The sequence below is a fragment of the Macrobrachium rosenbergii genome, chromosome 10 (genome assembly GCF_040412425.1).
Source record: "Macrobrachium rosenbergii isolate ZJJX-2024 chromosome 10, ASM4041242v1, whole genome shotgun sequence".
NCBI classification, from domain to species: Eukaryota; Metazoa; Arthropoda; class Malacostraca; order Decapoda; family Palaemonidae; genus Macrobrachium; species Macrobrachium rosenbergii.
Window position 1 is genome coordinate 77,197,411 of NC_089750.1, and position 21,383 is coordinate 77,218,793.

The following is a 21,383-nucleotide window of genomic DNA, read 5'->3' on the forward strand; positions in this document are numbered from 1 at the left end:
TAAAAGAGAAGAAAATTACCCTATTCTGCTTTCTCAGAATCATTATAAAAAGTCTAAAGTAGGCTTAGAACTTTGTTTCATCCTGACAACGTAAAGCAACATTGAATTATAGAGATTGATAAAAGAGTGATTGTCTACATTACGAAACATAAGATCTCATGATAGGAAACATCTCAAACGCGTCTATTCAGGAACAACTTCGTCTTATTTCAGGTCTTCAAGAAAGAGATTCACGCCAGATATACGATGGACAAAGAAGAGAGCACTCCTGCCTCCTGAAAACACTTGCTGCTTGTGGTATGGCCTTCTCCACTTATCCTTAGTTGTATGGTTCATTATTGTTTACTAATTCACTTTACTCTTGGTTAGTAAACAACTCAGATTAAAGGTCAATAAGAACTTTATTTTCAGCAGTGTTTGCACTGGACTGAAAGGTGTGTGTATATATATATATATATATATATATATATATATATATATATATATATATATATATATATATATATATATATATATATATATTATATATATATACATATATATATATGCATGTATGGCCATCGTCCACCGTTTCATCCAGATATTGGTAAGCAATGTCCCTCAAAATGTGTCTGACATCTTCAGTGATATTCCTTCATCTTTCTCACCTGGTCTGTCAATTCTGTCAATTTCGAAGTCTAATATCTTCTGTATAAAAGGAAAAACATCTTTTTGACAATTGTGTCATCCATGTCACCTGTCCACTGAGTCACTTTGTTGCTATTAAAATCAATGTTTGGTATTCCCTTGATTGACAGGTACTCCGTAGGGGGGTTAGTGCCGTCATTGCACCTCGTGTGGTGCACTGTAGGCATTACTTAAGGTTCTTTGCAGCGTGCCTTTGGCTCCCAGCTGCATCCCCTTTCGTTTCTTTTACTGTACCTCCTCAACTTTCCACCCTCTCTAACGATTGTTTCATATTACAACTGCGAGGTTTTCCTCCTGTTGCACCTTTCAAACCTTTTACTGTCAATTTCCGTTTCAGCGCTGAGTGACCTGATAGGTCCCAGTGCTTGGCCTTGGGCCTAAATTCTGTATTCATTTCACTTCTGCTGACTGATAGGTAAGGCCTAAATGGGAATCTGTCATCATGGAAACTTTGTCCACAACGTTTTTTGCCAGTTTTAGTGGTGAAATATGTCTGTCTGTGTCTGTAGTGGTAAGAACCTCCAGTCAGTTTGCACCCTAGAACTGTCAGTTGATATCTTCTTGGCAATATGAACTTGATGTAAAATGGAAACTAAGTTATTTTGTAAATAGAAACAAGTGGTATATGAGGAATAAAGTTGTATTTATAATTACTTACCGTCAGTTTTACTTACCTACCTACGTGTGGGGAATACCCCATATCCCATTCCCCTCAACTTCCCCCATCCCTTTCCATTCCCCCCGTATGGGGGTAGCGCCGTTAGTGCACCTCCTGCGGTGCACAGTAGGCATTACTTAAGGTTCTTTGCAGCGTGCCTTCGGCCCCTAGCCGCACCCCCTTTCATTCCTTTTACTGTACCTCCGTTCATATTCTCTTTCTTCCATCGCGGCCAGTGAACAACAAGAGAAATTTGTTTCTGGTGATAGAAATTCGTTTCTCGCTATAATGTGGTTCGGATTCCACAATAAGCTGTAGGTCCCGTTGCTAGGTAACCAATTGGTTCTTAGCCACGTAAAATAAGTCTAATCCTTCGGGCCAGCCCTAGGAGAGCTGTTAATCAGCTCAGTGGCCTGGTTAAACTAAGATATACTCTCTCTCTTTCTTCCATCTTACTTACTTTCCACCCTTTCCTAACAATTGTTTCATAGTGCAACTGCTTTGAGGTTTTCCTTTTGTTACACCTTTCAAACCTTTTACTGTCAATTTCCGTTTCAGCGCTGAATGACCTCATAGGTCCCAGTGCTTGGCCTTTGGCCTAAATTCTGCATTCAATTCAATTAAATTCAACCCATCCCCTTTCCCCTATTGTACTACCTACTGGATTTTGCTCTGTTTGAAAAACACTAAAATTTATACTGGTTAATTTTTTTCTTTGCTTAATTAATCTACCTTTGAATGAAACTTTTATGTATCTCTTTCTATATCTCTTTGTTTCAGAATATTCATTTGTTACTGAAAAGACCTTTTCAAAATCGGTTTTAGCCTCACCAGTCAATGGGGAAATTGCTTTCAAAGCATTCCATCCATTGGCCAAGGCTCAGAGCTTCAGCCAATGAGAGAAGGCGACAGAAAAGGTTTCTTTCTTGGTTTTAGTGGAGGTGTCTGATTGGCCGAGAGAAATTCTTCGTCGACTTCTCGAGCAGTTCTCAGGCAGCCATGACTGCGAAACGAAGTTGATTTTAAGCCTGTCTAGTTTTTTGGTGATAGCTAATATTTTTCAGTAAGTACCCTCTTCGTGTTGGCAATTCTGCCCAGTTTTGGTTAATGTCTGGTGGTGTTTATCCAGCTGAAGGTTAATTAAGTACTACAGGTATTTATAATTGAGAGACCAGTGATTGTCGAGAACCTGTCGTGTTTGAGGGCACAGAGTGGATTCTGCTGTTAAACTGTAGCCAGTTGAAGGTGAAAATCTGTAAAGAAACACCAATTAATGGAATGAATAGTCAGTGAATGAATAAACTGAGAGATTTACATTTATATGTGAATTAATTTCATCAGTCAGTGGTTTGAGGTAATCAGTATGTGGCTGGTACAGCAGATTATCTATGGGGGTCCAATGTACATTTCCTTGTGTGAAGGTTCAGTGAAATCTGTCAAAGTCGATCGTAGGACACTGGGGAATCGCCAGTAGGGTGGTAATGCCATCAGTGTACCTCACGCGGTGCACTGTAGGCCTTACTTTAGGGACTTTGCAGCGTCCCTTCGGCCTCTAGCTGCACCCCCATTCATTCCTTTTACCGTACCTTCGTTCATATTCTCTTGCTTCCATCTTACTTTCCACCCTCTTCCAACAATTGTTTCATAGTGCAACTGAAAGGCTTTCTTCCTGTTACACCTTTAAAACCTTTCACTCCGAATTTCCCTTTCAGCCCTGATGACCTGAGAGGTCCCAGTGCTTGGCCTTTTGGCCTAAATTCTATATTCCAATTCCCGTTCCCATTCCACTGGGTAATGTGACGAAGACGTCGATTTTATTGGCCATTGCTCACTCTCTCTTGCTCATGACAAGTACTCCGTATACACTTTCTTTTATATATAACGTGAATCAAACGGTTTTACACGTCTTTTGTTTTGAGAGAGCTGGACTCTTTAGCCACAGTCACAAGTCAGTCAGTCAACACATGATTTTGGCACCAAGGATAAACCATTCTTTAACTTAAAATTTCTGTTAAGTGTTTTAGTCGTGTACATGAAAATTCTCTCTCTCTCTCTCTCTCTCTCTCTCTCTCTCTCTCTCTCTCTCTCTCTCTCTCTCTCTATCTCTCTCTCTCTCTCTCTGGTAATTTCAGCTCAATACAACTTGTTTCCCTCGTCGTTCTAAGGTAGTTAACTGCTATTCTCAGTGTCCTAGTCTGTTGAAGTGTCAGTGTAAAATCTGCTTTGAAAAGACGAAGCTGAACTCTGTTATATGACATTACAATGAGGTTTGGCATCAGTAGACCATAATGCAGTGTCTCCCATCTAGAGATACTTCGGTGTGACATTAGTGGGGTCAGGGATCATGGGGGCGGTCTTGCCATATATATTGTATATAACAAATTACCAGTATGTCTAGCCAATGAGCCAATAAGGTAACAGAAAAACGTTTAACGATTAGCCTTTCTGTTTGGCTATTATTTTCAATCGGTGAACAAGTTTGTATCATCGTGCTCCCCTTCCGTTGAGGGAGGGGGGTTTGGGTGGGGGTTTAGACTTTTAAGGGGAAAGTATTATCGTAATTAGTTACAGACCTATTATTAGCTGTTTCAGCTAGCAATATTTTGCTATTTCGAGCCCAAAACAGTTCTCATGTTTAGTTCCAAATTGAGGCTTGCTGGAACTTAGTCTCTCTCTCTCTCTCTCTCTCTCTCTCTCTCTCTCTCTCTCTCGTCGAAAGTCTCTTCAACGCCTCTCACTGTCACACCTTTCCCACCACCAATTTTTCTCCTCTCTCATTCCGCCTGTCCCCACCCCCGCCCCCCACCCTCTCCTCTCTCTCTCTCTCTCTCTCTCTCTCTCTCTCTCTCTCTCTCTCTCTCTCTCCGGAAATAGTACCCTCTTAATGCTGTGCTTTTCCCTAAGCACTTGCCAGCGCTACACACACACACACACACACCATAGTTAAAGCTAGTTTCTAGTTTCATTCAAAGCCAAGAGCTACCCTATTAAGCTGGCATGAAAGTTCCCATTTTTTATATATATTTTCATACTACTTGATATCGTTTTCTTTTGTGAAGTCTGCTAACATTTGATTTTACTCAACTCACAAACACGTTAATAAACCAAGTGCATTGTTTGTGTAGTTAATGTTTTAGTATTGTTTGGGGCTTTGAGTTTGGGTAGAGAGAAGTTTCGTTATATTTTTGCAGTTTTTAACAAAGATTGTTTCTTTTTTTTTTAGGGTAATACAGTCCCCCAGTTGAAGACCCAACCCGCCACCCCTCTGGGTAACCAGCAATCAAGACCAATGTACAGAGCTGACTGCTCCCCGTCAAGCAAAGAAGTTTCCCAAAAGCAACGTGAGTGTCCCTATTATCATTTCAATTCGTTAACCATCTAATATTCTTATATGTCTGCTCTTATCAACTTATTTATTTGTTAACTTATTTTTTTTCTTTTCTAATAACTGTTCGCTTCTTTCCGCATTTCCTATTACCTTCTGTAACTGCTTTCAAATGAACACCATAATATTCTTTGGAAGTTTCTTGAATTTCAAGTCTGTGGCCCCTGTTAGAATTGTTCCATATGAAGAGAGTTCATCTTCTGAATAATAATAATAATAGTTTGCAATTCCAACAATCCAGTCCCATTGTGTGCATTATGTTATAGTCTCATTTGTGTAGTTGTGTGTGTGTGGTTGTCTCACTCTTAAAAAGTAAGATTTCAAGTCGCGTCAGCAGTTGGATGTCGGCAGTAACACGGTGGGAGAATTACTGAAGGCACTCGTGACAAATGAAGTTTATAACTTTTATTTATGTGTTATATTTGGCGCGGATTAGATAAGCAATTACTGTACCTTGAACATCACTGTACAAAGCCGTTTACCAGAGAAAAGGATGTAGACTATAAGCAAGGACAGATCAGAAGGAATGCCTGTTATTTGCGTTGACGGTAACCATATGTAAATTACGTTTTTTTAAGTTTCATTACATCAAATTGTAGTCCAGGTAAGCCTGCAGGGTCGGGTCAGAACGTGGGACAACGACAGCATTTTTTTTGTGAATCAGCGGTTACGACCAAGTTAGGATTAGCGACAATATTACTTAGCGAAAATAAATGTTGCAAAACTGCAGTGTATTCTGTAACTTCGTACCTTTAATATTTAGTAAGAATTTTATCGTATATTTATCAGTTTCTTAATGGTAATATTCCATGATTTGAATATAAATGGAACTCTAAACGAAACTACAGGTGTGGCTCCCCCGTAGGGGGGTTAGTGTCGTCAGGGCACCTCATGCGGTGCAATGTGGGCATTACTTAAGGGTCTTTGCAACGTCCCTTCGGCCCCCCCTTTCATTCCTTTTACTGTACCTCCGTTCATATCCTCTTTCTTCCATCTTACTGTCCACCCTCTCCCAACAATTGATTCATAGTGCAACTGCTTTGAGGTTTTCCTCCTGTTACACCTTTCAAACCTTTTACTGTCAATTTCCGTTTCCACGCTGAATGATCTTATTGGTCCCAGTGTTCGGTCTTTGGCCTAAATTCTCTATTCAACAACACCGTTATGATTCAAGGCCAAGCAAAGCATATGGGTGTTGGAAAGCACGGCAAAGGATGGGTAGAAAATACATACGTTTTAAGTAAAACTCTGAAAACAGAGCCCTAGGACATGCTCTGCCCAGTTTAGGTTAAATATTATCTGATGTTATGCTACACGACGCCAGTCATGTGTTATGAAGAGAGAAATTTAGTTACTGTCTTTGCCTCAAAGCTTATATCATTTGAGTAACTACACGGCGCAATTCCTTTGTGGCTTTGAGCCTATCTCGGCTGCCTTTTCTAGTATGTAATTAACATATATTACTTGTACTTACATGCCATTAGGTATGTTAATTTTACAGTATACTTTGTACTGGGATTTTTTTTTTCCCACGCTAAGTAGTGTCGCGACAGTCTAAACTACGCTGCATAAAGTAAAGAGGTACTATTTCATTCGACCCAATAAGGAAGGTTTAAGCTTTATCATTTCGTATTCAAGTTTTGCTTTCTACAGAGATTTTTCCTTTTGCAGGCTGATTGCTACAATGCTCCCTGGGGGAAAATCAGGCAGAAGACGATTTGCAGCACATGGAATTGTTACAGAACAGAAATTCTACAAGCTTAAAAGAATAATGGGAAGAAGACAACAGTCAAAACTATTACTGCTGCAAGAGGAACGAAAACATACAATATTATGACAGCGAATTCATGATGGGAAAAATGAAGATCAGATGGAAGTTACTTCTAGAAAGGTGACATGGAAAATGATCGTTGTAGTCACATATAAATGAGGAACAGAAATCATCAGGTGTGCCCAGCTGCAAGTGCTAAGTGCAAACTCCCCACCTGATACTGTTCAGCTTCCAGCACCAATGCTTGAATGATTGGCTACTGTTTGGCCTGCTTAAGGCTCCCATTTCTGCTTCACTAAGTAGAGGAACGATCAGGTTTGTGGTATTTCACTGTCAAGCTTTACAAGATTTTCTATCCTTTCTGTCGTGTGGAGGCCCATTCCCCTGCCCCTGCGTTTACAAGATAGTTTGGAACACTGGGAATCTCATCCTTCTCAAATCATGAGGTTGTGGTGACACCCTTTGAGTTCACCACTCCACAAGAATAGGTACATGACTTATGTGTCCTGGGCCTACACCCAACACATTGGGCAAACCACCATCGAGTCTCGTTCGTAGAAAGCCACACACCCAGTCCCATAGACCTACACTGCTTTTCTCACAGACTACACATCCCCAACCACCCCACCCCACAGCAATCCAGTAAAGCAAACCACAAAGAGCAGCTGTGTATTGGCAGTTTGGGTGTGGCCCCTCCACTGCAGTAAGGCAACGTCTCACCTTCACTCGCTGGTGAAGTCAAGCTGGTGGTCAGAATGTACCCAGAAGAGACCCTAAGCTTCATTGTCTCTCAATAATCCTATTAGATGGCCACTCTTCCCAAAGGCGAATGGACTCCAAATGCAGAAAGCAGAGTGTTCGAGGATACTAGACCACCAAAGACAGCTGGACTTTAGAAAGTTAGTTCAACCCAGGCTGCAGATAGGCAAGCATGGGTGTAACCCCCATGGCACACACATCACCGAGTACAAATAACTCCCTGGGGGACATTACACTGCTATCTAGGCCATTATCTAATGAAGCCTGTGTAGTGCAACAGTAAGATCCAGGTTAGCATCCAGCAACTAGTGGAGCTGGCAAGCCATTATTCTGGAAACAGATTTAAATCGGAATACACTTTTTCAGCCTTCAACCAGTGAGAACTAGACTATTAAGAAGACTGATTGAAAGGACTTGGACCTACATGTTACTAGCAATAGAAAACTGTCTGTTTCAGTAAGAAAAAATGAATTAACGAAGTTTGCCGGATACTCATGAATATAATAACATAATTCTGCGTCAAGAACAAAAAATAAAAGGCGGGATAGGAGTATTTAATCTCCCGAAAGGAATATCAGATATAAAACAGGAAATTTAGAGAAATATTTGTGAATCCACCTTTAATCAACTGCTTTCAAGCATGCCCACACACAGGATCACGAAGTGAGAAATTTTGGAACCACAATATCCTGGAGATGTGAAAACAGAAACACCAAGGAGCTTTGTGATACAGAAGTACTGGGCAACGCCACCTAAACCTGAATTATCAGTGGTGAGTACTAAAGTGCTTAGGCCAATGAAATTGTCTTAGCTTGTATGAGACTGTGTTTAGATGGAGTGTAACATTTTAAATTCCTATTTATTCTGCGAATGTGGACACAAAAGCAGAGAATTAGGAAGAATAGTAAACCCTAAGTGGTAATACCAAAAGGAAAAAAATTCTTTTTTAAAGGTGGTAGTTACTGTAGCCTACAGCACAAATATTCATGTTCGCTTAATTCCTGTAAGAGCTGAAAGGAAGTTAGACTTTGAAGGTAACTAAGAGAATATTGTACACCTATAAGAGATTGAGACATTAGGAATTTGATTTTGGGCGTGTATCGTTCAAAGAGTGTGAAATGACAGTTGCTTTTTCATTTATGAAGTATCTGGGTATTTGCAAATGTAGGTGCAATTGGTTTTTAGTCACAGAAATACAAAATTCGTCTTCCCAAACGTTGTGAGTCCCTGAACATAATCTCTATTCAAACAGGACAATTTTTCTTGAATAATGAACTGTTGAAGATGCATTTCGTTTAGATCAAGACAATCTACGAAAGGGGAGAATTTTGCCCTTGAATCAGATGCAGAAAATGCATAGATTAAATCTCTCGTCGAAGGAACAACAGTTGGAAAAAGGTTTATAAGGCTGCTCTGGTATGAAGCTATGGTCAGCTGTCAGGTTTAGGTGCTTACAAAGGCCACCATGTCTCTAGAGAACAGATGTAAAAACATATTTAGGCGTAAGTGTAACCTGGGTATGGCGAATAGCCTTCGCAAGTAGTAACCGAGGAGGAGCTTTTCAAGTAAATGACACTTTGCAGCTATTTTGTACAACTCGAACGAAGCCATCTAGTCGAATTATATAGACCTATGCTCTTTTGAGAATTTGTAATAGGTCTGAAGAACGATTGTGAAGCTTTATAGAGGAGTTTAAATTTTTCTTAACTCATGGTGTGTATAGGGAAGACTGTAAAACTGCAGGCAACTTCAGCGCCCCTCTGGTTCCGTAACTCCCAGTTTACATGCAAAATGGGCTCCGTGTTTAGTACCATCCCCATAGGGATGAGTGTAAAAACATTAATGAAAGCAGGTAAATATCATAAACATGAGCAATAGACATAGACAAAATAAAACAAAAGGTTTGGAACTTAAAGAAAACGGATTACAATGAGGCACTGAAGGACTAACCCCACTTTCACCTGGCTCTTGGGCCTGTAAAGGTAAAACATGGGTCAAATTAGCAACTTTTTTGCAGACTGCCTTTCACTGACTATGTGTCACCTTGGTTTTCCAAACAGAAATGAATCATACTCTACGAAAGTCAATTAGCCTACGTAGCTTTTAGAAGTACACCCGATAATGTGTTTGAGTCTGTGTTCAAGTGTACTGATAAAACATATCTGTAAAAATCTCGTCAAAACAACTACAGAACGAAGAACTAAATGGGTGTAGAAGGAAATTAGTGACATGCGTAAAATGAAATACAGAACGTAGAGTTGATAAACTAGGCCCAAGCGTAAACTTAAAGTACATTTTGCTGCAGCTTTGTAGGGGGGAATGAGGTTTACGAAACCACGAAGATTTAGTTCTGTAGTATCTTGACGATATGTAGGATATCATTCTCTAGTTCAGATGATAAAACTGGAGGTGGTCACTTGTATATGAATCTGAGTATTCCTGATGTGTTGCACCGAAATCTCAAGACAATGCTAGATTTCGTATGTGTAATTTTGTGTTGATTGGGCAAGCACTTGGATCATTTAAGACAAATTGGAGAGGGTTGGGACAATGTTAGTGCAGAAAAATCTTCTAGATTACGTGAAATTATTAAAATTGTCTGATGAATGTTATTGCCAGGCCCAGGTAGCGATAATGATAATAATGGGACCATTTATTGTAGTTGTCTAATTAGAACGTACACTCAGAGGCTTCTGTTATCTTTCCAGGGAAATTTGCATTGTAATCCAAATGTTCATTTACCGTAATATTTACTGCAGCCATGTCTAAATAAAATTCATATATATATTGAGAAAATTAAGGCGTATGAAAATAGTCTTAAAAAGATCATGTCCAATCTGATCCTTTTAATCAAAGGAGTATAGGTATAGGACGAATTATTTTTTATCTTAATGCCTTTAATCAAAGAGATCTCAGCATGCCATGAAGTCATTAATATCTTCCTCTTCTCTTTCAGGAAAGTGTCTGCAGTGTGCTCGCACATAAATGGAACAAGTTCAATGGATGCCAGTCCCACAATTCCTCGAGCATCTGCCGTAGAAGAAGAAAGTTGACTGAAGATACGACTATATTTGCATTTGTCTGATTTGTAAAGGGCCAGAATAAAGTAGGAAAAATGGTCTCATTGCCAAGAAATGTTGAAAAGTCATACTTTCACATGGAGACATTATAATCTTACTGATGTTGACTGTTAAAACTATGATAGTGTTAAGTTTACAGTAATATACAAGTGTCAGCTGATGAAGGTCATTAAAATGCCTATAGACCCAAAGCCGAGCAGAGTTCAGCTTAGCTGCTGGTCATTTTTAGATAGGAACTGTATATGAGCCTTTACCATACGATTTGGTAGTTCAGTGTGATTCAGGAGATATATTTTATTTCTGGTTTAATATTTCAGGATAAATGTTTCCATTTTTATGTCTTCTCGGTTGAATGTTAATATCAGGTAGCTTAGTATTATTGAGGGTGTATAGACTTATTTCATATCTAAAGCTCAAATCAGCTTAATCTTAACTAATAAGGATTCAGTAAGAGTTTTTATAAATTTACTAGCCGACCAACCTGGCGCTGCCTGGGAAAAACTCTGAATGACAACTAATAAATATCAAGCTCTCTCTATTCTCTCTTACTCTTTTCTCTCTATATTAAATTGAGAAGTCTCTCTCTCTCCTGTTAAGATAGTTTTTTTCATTACATTGCCCATCATATTTGATTTTATTTTTCTCACACCCGGTAGGTTCATTAGTTTAATATCAGCTATTTTAAGGGTATTTCAAGTTACATAATATTAAATTAATTTTATATTAGTGTAATATCAAGCTATTAAATATTCATGGTTACATTTTAAATATATTAAATTGAGAAGTCAGTCACTTCTGTTTAAGAACAGTTTTTCCATCACTTTAGATTTTATTTTTCAATATATCCGGTAGGTCATTATTTAAAGCACATTTTCCTGGGTACGAAGGTGAAATGAAATTAATGGTAGGTTATGATTATCATTTTCAGTCATGGTCCTAAAGTTAAAGAATTATCAATAGCAAAAAATTCAGAAGTTAGGAAGAATAGTTTTTACTGATTTTATAGAATATCTTCTTGTTGGTCAGTATAGTCAGAAATAATTTTGGGGGGTAAAACCTGTGAGGTATTAACCTTTACAGAGTAGGTCATATTTTCTGCTAAAGTTCAAATGGCTTTTGCTATTTTCTTAACTGAGTCTTCTCATCAGATTTCCTTCAGAACAAACTTAGTAATAATTTTGTGGTCTTGCGTTATTGCAATACTGTGGTACTTATACTTTAAAACTTAGGCTACTGAAAGGCTATGCTTAATACAGGAGAGATGATATAGCCCATAGCATTTAAACGTTAGCATTGTTGAGACAGAAGAAATTTCAGAATTTAGTTGGTTAGTTCTGTCTCAAATTTGGTGTCAAAGAAATTATCATTCTTTTCAAGCTGTTAAACGATACTCTGAAAATTTTGTACAAACCTTGCCATGACAATAATGCATCTTGCTTGCCGTTTTAAACATACATCAATTACAAGTTGATGCTGTAACAACTGGAGAGAACTTTATCAAGAGAATTATTATCATGGCAGTTCTGCATATTTCAAGACACTGGTGACATGTGAAGGTTCCAAATGGTAGGTGTTACGTTCAGAACAGTTTGGTATAGTTGGCAATAGTTTTGTAGATGGATTTAACAAGTAAACTCAAATTCAAAGTATTGCTTTAGAGGGACTGTGACACTACTGACAGTGGCATATTTTGTAAATGATTCAATCATACTGAATGCGTTATTTTAGGATAATTGGGATTTTTATGAAGATCATATTCTAGGTAAATGAAGAGTCAATAAACGCGAACTCAGATCGTCACCTTAAATGACATTAGGTATTGTTAACAATGGTATCTTAAGCATATGGATAACTCAAATGGACTCTTTTAAGGATAGTGTGAAAGGAATGTTTTTGGTAGATGAATTATCGTAAACATTTAATAAGCATGATGAGTTATGTAAAGGGTTTATTCATCTAAATGTTACATTGATAGACTTTCTGGGAAGATTAAAATCATCTGTAGGAGTAGTTAATAATCGTTCCAAATGGAGTACTAACTATTTTGCAGGCATTTACTCTGAAAGGAAAATTCATTTCTTAGTGAACCACTTCTTCTTATCATTATTCAGAGGGTGAATCCTATTCATATGGAACAAGCCCACCATAGGCGCCACTGACTTGAAATTAAGCTTCCAAAGAATGTGGTGTTCATTAGAAAGAACTAACAGAAGGTTTTGGGAAATACAGAAAGAAAGAAGAGATTGCTTATTAAAATCCACACAATTATTAGGATGGAAGCTGTTTAATTCATTGATATCATTAGTTAGGGATTATGGTTACAAGTATACTTTTCATAAGAATGACTCAAAATGAACCCATGTGAACAAGTAGCCTTGTAAAGTACAGGTCATTTCAGGTACCGAGGGAATTTCGAACAGTTGTCAAAAGTGACATCTTATCAGAAGAGTTCTGTCTCAACTTAGGAACTAAACCATGTTGAAACAATTCAGTTGCATTATAACAAGGTATATCTTGCATGCCTTTGGCTTTAACATCAGTGGTTTGAGAATTTCACGTTTATTTCAGAGTTCCAGATTTCGTGAATTTTAGAATTCCCAATGCAACAGTGCCTTGATATATGGAGATTGTAGGTTCAGATATTAATTTTTTTGTGTTTCATATAATTCCCATTGACTTCAAGTAATTTGATCTTTTAACTATTATTGTTATAAAATTTAACTTTAAAGTTTGTAGAATGGGAAAATTATTGTAAAACCAGATTTCAATGTCATGTACAAGGACTTCTGTATTTCAGCTTTTTGATAAGTTCTCATCAAGTCACAGCCTTCATTTAGCAAAAAAAAAAAAAAGTAATTCGTGCTTTTATTTGTTGGCATGTAAAAAAAATTAAGAACTTTATATCAGTATCCAGTGTCTCTGTTTGTGGTATACCATGTGGACATAGCAGCCTAGGTTAGATAATCTTTGAATTTGGAGACTCGTAGCTATACAGTTTTTTTCCAGTGATCTAAGTTTACAGAAATCTGAAGCGCCAGCATCTTTTGCAATGTTATTAGTTACAGAAACCAGATAGTTTTGTAAAGTTATATAAATGAGACATTGTTCTTACTACTTTCTCTCAACTTTTCATTCTGACTAGACTTCCCTTTATGTGAACTTAAAAATCACACACACTACAAATTCAAAGGCATTTCTACAGTCTCCTGTTATAGCCGTTACATAGAAAAATTCTGTAAATTTACAGCACAACTTGGAATCTGCAGAATTATACACTTGTTGCACTGCAGAAGTAGTGCTAATCACTTGAACACTTTGGAACACAAAGCCTGTACGTTTCATGCTATACTGAAGTCCACCTGCTTTTGCTTTAAGGAAATTTTATTCTCTCTCTCTCTCTCTCTCTCTCTCTCTCTCTCTCTCTCTCTCTCTCTCTCTCTCTCTCTCTCTCTCTCTCTCTTTTATTGAAGCACCTCCACATATTTTGTGCTTTGCCGAAGTCTTTACACGGTTCTCTGAAGCATCATTCTCTACTGGGAATTCTATGGACATCTGACCTGCTTTACTGAACCCAAATACACACACACACACACACACACAAGGAGTTTCTGCCACTACTTCAAACACAGGGATTAAGTACCTCACTCTTACTGTTTTCACAGTTACACTCTTACTCAAAACACACTTAAACTACACACCAAGGAAATTCTGCCATTGCATCAGACACAGGGATTAAGTACCTCTCTCTCTTACCATTTTCACACTCAAATTCTTACTCTAAAGATACTGTTAAACTACACACCAAGGAGCTTTTGCCTTTGCTTTCAGACACATTCAAATTCCTAATCTAAACACATACGTAAACCACACACTTAAGGTGTTCATTTTACATGATACTAGACACTTGGGTCTTAGATTGGTAGGGTATGAAACTCAAGTAAATCTTCAGAGGCAAAGATACTCTATTTTGTCACTACATTTCGAAGTTAATTCCAGAGTTTTTTTTTTTTTTTTTTTTTTTTTTTTTACATTTAGAGTAGTTCCTGTTTTGTAATGTGATTATGTAGGGAGTTTCATCTCAGATTGATATTTGAGAAGGAAGTTTTTTTAGTACTGCGGACAAAGTGAGAAATAAACATTTATTTGTCAACCTGAACAGTTTCAAGAAATTTAGGAATTGTTGCTCGTTATTAAGGAACGTAAGTTGAAGTACAGAAGTCCTCTTATACATATATGTATATACTGTGTATCTGTGTATAAAACTGGAACGATTCAAAATAAAGGGCTCCTTGCTGTCAGCACTGCAGTGCCTCGAAGGAGGGAACGCCCCCAGCAGGAGGTATGCAGCCAGTCGGTTACCAACTTTGAAGTCGGCCCAAAGGGCTTAAGTTTTCTAAGCTGACAGCTGATTGCTGAGGTGGGAGGAGCCTTGTATACTTCCATTGTGTTTTCCCAGATGTGATCCAATTTTCCATGCCTCAAATGAGAATGTTAAACCATTTAAATGTAAAAAAGAGAACTTTAAAGTACAGGAAGTCCAAGGTAGGTGTGGCAATGTCACTACTTAGACAAGCCTTGGCCTATTCACCCATATTGCTGTGCTTGTACATAAGCAAATGCTTGTTTGGCATGTGTCTAATGATATGTGTGTTGATCCTGTAGATTATTTGCTACCAGAATTTTGTGTTGAACGAGTTTTGATGGCCAAAAAAACCTTAGCTCATTTTTCTATGAATAACTTGTAAGAAAATCTACGATTTTCAGACATTACGACAATTCTTTGAGATTTCTTATAACCATGACTGCAAATTCTTCTATTATGTTCTAAGAAAAGTTCTATTTTTGAGAATTTTTTATTCTGAATTGTCACATTTTTACTTATACGTTAATTATTAGATTCCGTTGTTAAAGATACTATTTCCCGGCCAAATTAATGTAAATTTTGTGATGTAATGGAATCATTCTAACTTTTAGAGTATCTTCTACCAAGATTAGAGTTTTCATTCTCTTGGGCAGAATTTATTTTTGCTGATGTTGGATTTGACAGACTGCGTCACATATTGGTTTTTAATGGCAGTTTACAAGAAACAGTTTCACAAGATTATTTTTAAATACAGAAGGCAATTTATATTCTGCCAGATGTCTTAAAAAGATATCGAGTAAGTGTTTCTTAACATTTAGAAATTAAAAAAAATTTATCTAAAGAGTTCTAGAGTAATTCTATCAGAGCATTTGGAAACGTGAAAGTTAACCTTTTGGTCAGTATACGACAAAACTTTAAATTACATTTACGGACACATGCCGTCGTTTCAAAAGGGGGTACCAGCTTGGGGCTCAAACGCCTTCCGGTCTTAGGCTGGGCACTTCATTCGTGTCATTGAAATAAAGGACGGATAAAATATCACGATGGTCAGTTTAGAAGTCTGTGCGGGAAATTTTGCAAAGTCCATAACATCGTCAGTTAATTAGACAAAAGCGGATGTGTGTGTGTTACTCTTGGAGGAGTGTTAAAGTATTTGGCCTAAAGTGGACAGAAACCAGACTATTAACAAGAGTTCTAACACGGTTAATGTGTAATAATGTGGCCTTAGATATAGTGGAAAGGTTATAATACTTAAGCCAAATACCTTACCAAAAGGCTTGCTGAGATTTTTTAGGCTGTGAGAGGCAACAGACACGTTTAGAACAAATGTTTTCCCTGTTATTTAACGGGAAGAGGGAACTGTGTCTCATTTTAGGTTACCTTCTCTTAATTTATATAGAAAGTATTCCCATGAGAAGTTTGGTTAAGATTTAGATGAATCAAACACCTCAGAAATTGCAGCACACTTTAAATCAAATGTTTGAAATGTTTCCATTTGTTTATAATGGTTGAATTGCTTCATGTGTTCACAGTTTTCCTCTGAAGGTTTGTAGATTTTGTATGTGTTGTATAGGTTTACTGAGGTTTTCGTTGGTTCTAAGAACTGGAGATGCATGTCCCTGGTATGAAGTGCCCAAGTAAAGGTGGTATGGTACTGTCTGGTCCATTTTGTTACTGAGAGAATATGTGATTAGAGACTTGATTTCATTGCTATGTGGACATTTAGATGTATAACTGGTGTAGAGTAGCCTTCTCATTGCTCCAGAATTTGTCTAGGCAGGCCTTCCTGAGTCATGGCACCTTTGAGAAGCCACTAGAATGTCAGTTGATTTTACAGTTGATATACCTGATCTTAGGTAACATAAGACACTGGTCACGATGTGGGTTAGAAATTTCCTGGGCTTTATAGTGATGTGCATTTTACCTTTCTAGATATCAGTGGAATTGTGCAGAGGTTTTCTGAGTAAAGTCATTAAGGAAACCTACTGATAAGCAGTTTAAGATCACATAAGTCCTTTTTTATGACGGAGGTTTGTGGCTTAAGTGCTTGCTGGTGATGCCTTGGGATTCAAGGATTCAACGTGTTATTCCACTGTTGTAAAGGTTTGGAATAGGAGAAAGATCGAAGTTTGGTGTTTTTAAAGTAATTCCGAGAAAAAGTTTGATTGATTTTAAGAGTTGTACTTAATTTTTTTCAGTTTGTAAGAGTAGATATTGAAGTACAGAGTTAGAATAGTGATTGTGAAACGTACATAATGTAGGACTTTTAAAAAACTGGTTTGTAACAATGGATTATTGAAATGCAGATAGAATTAGTTTGGGATACTGGTAATGAACATTTAGTGTTTGTGATAACCTGGAATTTTAGTGACATTGGATTTCAGGCTTCAGGCCTTGCTTGTGATAATCTGGGACTGTCTTTTTTTAGTGCTCGATGATAGAATCAGGATTCACTATCACTGGTATCATGTTAATACACGATACAAAGTTCCAAGCACCGGATAGGTTTGCTTGTGTTTGAAACGAGTCCAGGATTTAGGAAAAATACTGGTTCGAGATCAATTAAGATTCAGGAAGACTTTACTCCTGTTAGATATTGGTTTAGAGTTTCTCTTGGTTTATGATATCTTTGGTTTTAGAAAGTCTTTTGGTCTGTGGTACTTCCACATTTCACTGTCTGAAGTTTCGGGAGGTATGTCGTGTCACTTCTTCTTTCAGGATGTTTGCCATTGTGTGATACTTTCACTTTTAGAAAGTCAATTGATCTGTGAAACTAAGTCCTAGGAAGCATGATTCTCCTTGCTACTTTGCTTTCAGAAAGTCTGCTTTTGATATTTTTTTGCCTTCAGGAAGTCCCTTGGTTTGCAATACCTTTGGGTTTGGACTGTAGTGATATTCTCTCTGAAGTAATTCTGGTAGTTTATGCCGTATTTTAATCTAAAATGTCTGTGTGTTCCTTGCGCTTTTCTTATAGTCTGTTAGTCTGTGGCTGTTCTGCCCTCAGGAAATCTGTTAACTTTAATGGTTGTGCCTTCACAGAATGTTTTAACTTCAAGATGTCTGGGTTTGTGAGTTGCTGCCGGAAAAAAGAAACTTGTTAATGTTCTGCTATTGTGTCTGTTCCTCTGTGATTTTTATTGGTAGTCTGTTAGTTACAATTTCTTATTCTTCGAAGTATTGCAAGTTTGTATTGTTTGATGTAGAAACTCTGTTAGTTTGGAATTTTTCGTGATAGAAAATTGAGTAGTTAGTTTTTTTGGGGGGAGAGGCAAGAAAATCTGTTAGGGAGTTTTTGTCTGTGAAGTCTGTTATTCTGTCTTTTTTTCTTAGTCTGTTAGTTGAGAGTTATTGGCGGCTAGAAAATTGAGTAGTTCGTGATTTTGGGGAGGAAAGAGGGGCAACAAAATCTGTTAGGGAATTTGTTTTGGCAGTGAAGTCTGTTATTTTGTGTGTTTTTTCCTAGAAACTCTTAAATTCTGTTATTTGTGTGTTTTTTCATAGAAAGTCTGTTAGTTTTCTGTTTTCTTGACCAAGAAGTATATATTCTGTTTTGGCTGTGAAATCTGTTATTTTGTGTGTTTTTTCCTAGAACGTCTGTTAGTTTTCTGTTTTCTCTACCAAGGAGTATATATTCTGTTTTGGCTGTGAAATCTCTTATTTTGTGTGTTTTTCCATGGAAAGTCAGTTAGTTTGCTGTTTTCTCTACCAAGAAGTATATATTCTGTTTTGGCTGTGAAATCTCTTATTTTGTGTGTTTTTCCATGGAAAGTCAGTTAGTTTGCTGTTTTTCTCTACCAAGAAGTATATATTCTGTTTTGGCTGTGAAATCTCTTATTTTGTGTGTTTTTCCATGGAAAGTCAGTTAGTTTGCTGTTTTCTCTACCAAGAAGTATATATTCTGTTTTGGCTGTGAAATCTGTGAGGTAGGGTGCAAGGAAATCTGTTAGGGAGTTTGTTTGGCTTTGAAATCTGTTATTTGTGTGTGTTTTTCTAGAAAGCCTGTTAGTTTTCTGTTTTCTCTGTTAAGAAGTAGGCATATTCTGTTTTGGCTTTGAAATCTGTTATTTTGTGTGTGTTTTTTCCTAGAAAGTCTGTTAGTTTTCTGTTTTCTCTACCAAGAAGCATATATTCAGTTTTGGCTGTGAAATCTATTATTTTGTGTGTTTTTCACAGAAAGTTCGTTTGCTGTTTTCTCTGTCTAGGTATATATTCTTGTCTAGGAGAATGAATCACTTGCTTAAAATGCCTTTATATTTCATGAATTTTATCCTCGGGAAGATTTGCCCCAAAAGTAGGTCATTTCAAGTTTTTCTTTTTTGCCTGGAAATTTATGTTTGGGAGAGGTTTTGCCTGAAATGTGTCTATCTTTGTAGGAAACTCTTAGTTTTACATAAGAATTTTTGTTAGGGAGGTTTTGCCCTGGAAAGTATTATCTGGAAATGATTTTTGTCCATTGTCGTAGTTCTTAAAAGTTTTTTGCCTGGAGAGTGTTATCAGTTTGGCAGGTGGTTTTCGCCTGGATGAGTTTTTTTTTTTTTTCAAGAAAGTCTGTTGATTCAAGGGAGGTTTTTGTTCTGACTGGAAATTACTGGATAGTGATTTTGGCTTGAAGATATACTGGTTTGTATATTTTCTACCCAGTATATCAATTTTGCTTTTTTTTATCTTGGTCAGGAAGTCTTTCAGCAAGTTTTTTTTATGAGAGTTTTAGTTTCGTGTGTTTCTGTGGGGTGAAATTCTATCAGAGAAAATATAGTTCATTATTCCACAAATTTGTCAGAATGGGAACCAGAGTTGATTTGCCCAGAAAGTGGAGACTTCCTAAATAGTTAGTTTGAGCTCTTTTCACCTGATATTACTTATTCGTCAGTTTTCTGTCCATGAAAGTCTTTTCCTTTTTATCAAGTGTGTGATTTTTGTATTAAAAAAGTCAGTTCGATGGAGATCTTTGTCTACAAACTGTCAGTTGGGAGAGTTATTTTTACTAAGAAAGTGTCGGTTTTTCAGGCCCAGAAGGTATGTCAGTTTCGGTGTTTTTTCCTAATAGAAATCACAAGAATAGAAGGTTTAGCATTCTCTCGGAAATTTTGAATGTAAAGACGAATACTGCGTCAAGAATAAAACAAAAGGTCAGGATATAGAGAGTCCTAAAGCCTGACAAAAAGAAAATTAAGTTTACTAAAAGTTATAGTTTGGTATTAGCATTTTAAAGGCAGGTCTTGAGGTATAATGTCAAAATTGAAAGAAGTAAACTTTTCATGAAGTTTTTCCTTGCCAATTATTCATTCTTTGGTTGTGGTTGTTGTAATGGTAACCCAGTCGTAATGGTTCATGTAAAAAGGCAATGTCCATAATTCTATAGACCAGTACTGACGATCAATACAAAGTTGCAGTTTGTGGTACCTTGTAGCTCTGTTCTAGTATGTGAAACAGTAATTTTGATATATACATGTGCCACATCAAACAGCACTTTTAATTTTTAGGCAGTTTTTAGTTACGTGACCCTATTCTGATAAGTTTTTAATATATATAATATGGTGAGCAATATGAAACGACTTTTCTTAATCTTCAGTCTTGTTCTGGTGATCATTACAAAACTGCATTTCAAATTCTTATGAAAACTGACAATTGAAAGTTTTAAGCAGACATCCGAACTTCAATACACTCGAAGGAATATTCCAACTAGCAGCTGAACATTTCTCCCTAATTACCTGGCAATGGGATGGATTTTTGCAAGATGTATCACACAGAACCTAAACTGGCCCTGTGATCCACGTGTAGAGTGAAGGTTGACGTTAGTCCGACCTGCTGTCCTGCTGGGGGAGGAAGAACTCAGGGCAGGAGGACATTAGCTTTGCACGTCTCTGACCATTTACCTGACTCAATCACTTACATTGAATGGTGTCCGGTCCAATAAGACGGAAGTTGTTTTTTGGGGAAGGGCGGGTGTGCCTCTAGGCGCGCTTGTTCCACATGAAGGAGTTTGGGTCACTTGTCTGCTTTTGGGAGGATTGTATGTGTCTTGATGTAATTAATTTTTTTGTTGTAACAAAAGACTGGAGGATGACTTGTAATTTGAAATAAACTTAATTAGATTTTCCTTGGTTTGTTTGTGAAATTCCTGTGATTTTGTTCAGAAAGACGTCTGAGAATATAAATTAATAATCTGTAGTTTGCGAATAAATCTTGTGGACGAAAATACGTAAGGTGAAAATAGCATCAAATTAAGTATGTAACTTCCTAGAGTTTTTAATTAACTGAATTATAAGTTAAAAAAAATTAGTTCTATATAAATATTTTGGAGCGTGTAATGTTAATAGGCTAATCAACTTAAATCATTTAAATTGCAGCTAAATCTTCTATTGCAAATATAAAGTAAGCAAATATGTAGCTAAAAATACGAAAGTGCAGCAAAAATGTGATTTTGAAGAGGTATCGAAACTAATCGGCGCAAAAACGCTGTGAAAATCTTAATTGATCAAAGTCAGTTAAATTTTGCCACCAGTGTTGGCATTTTAATATCAAATCTGACGTAAAATGGTGGAGGATGCCAGGTTAGCAGGGTGTGTGAGGCCCTTAAAATGTTCTAAGTTATTTCAGTCAGCTCCTTACTGAAAAGAGTGAAGTCAATTTTCTATATAAGTATCTCTGAAAATGAGGATAAAATAACCATATCAATC

At 37.1% G+C, this 21,383-nt stretch overlaps 1 protein-coding gene across 6 annotated transcripts in view; it reads left to right on the forward strand.

Annotated features, from left to right (window-relative positions):
* LOC136842937 (beta-1,4-glucuronyltransferase 1-like) overlaps nucleotides 1–20,803 on the forward strand; it is a 30,572-nt gene extending 9,769 nt beyond the window's left edge. For 4 of the 6 annotated variants that reach the window (XM_067110953.1, XM_067110951.1, XM_067110956.1 and 1 more), the window contains one exon: nucleotides 214–1,340. In XM_067110953.1, the coding sequence (XP_066967054.1) occupies nucleotides 214–279 (66 nt within the window). In that variant the 3' untranslated portion in view covers nucleotides 280–1,340. Of the gene's footprint in view, nucleotides 1–213; nucleotides 1,341–4,568; nucleotides 4,687–6,401; nucleotides 8,033–10,216 lie in introns of those variants that run through there. The other 2 variants (XR_010854379.1, XR_010854380.1) reach the window with 2 other exon arrangements.
* The last annotated feature ends 580 nt before the right edge of the window (nucleotides 20,804–21,383 follow it).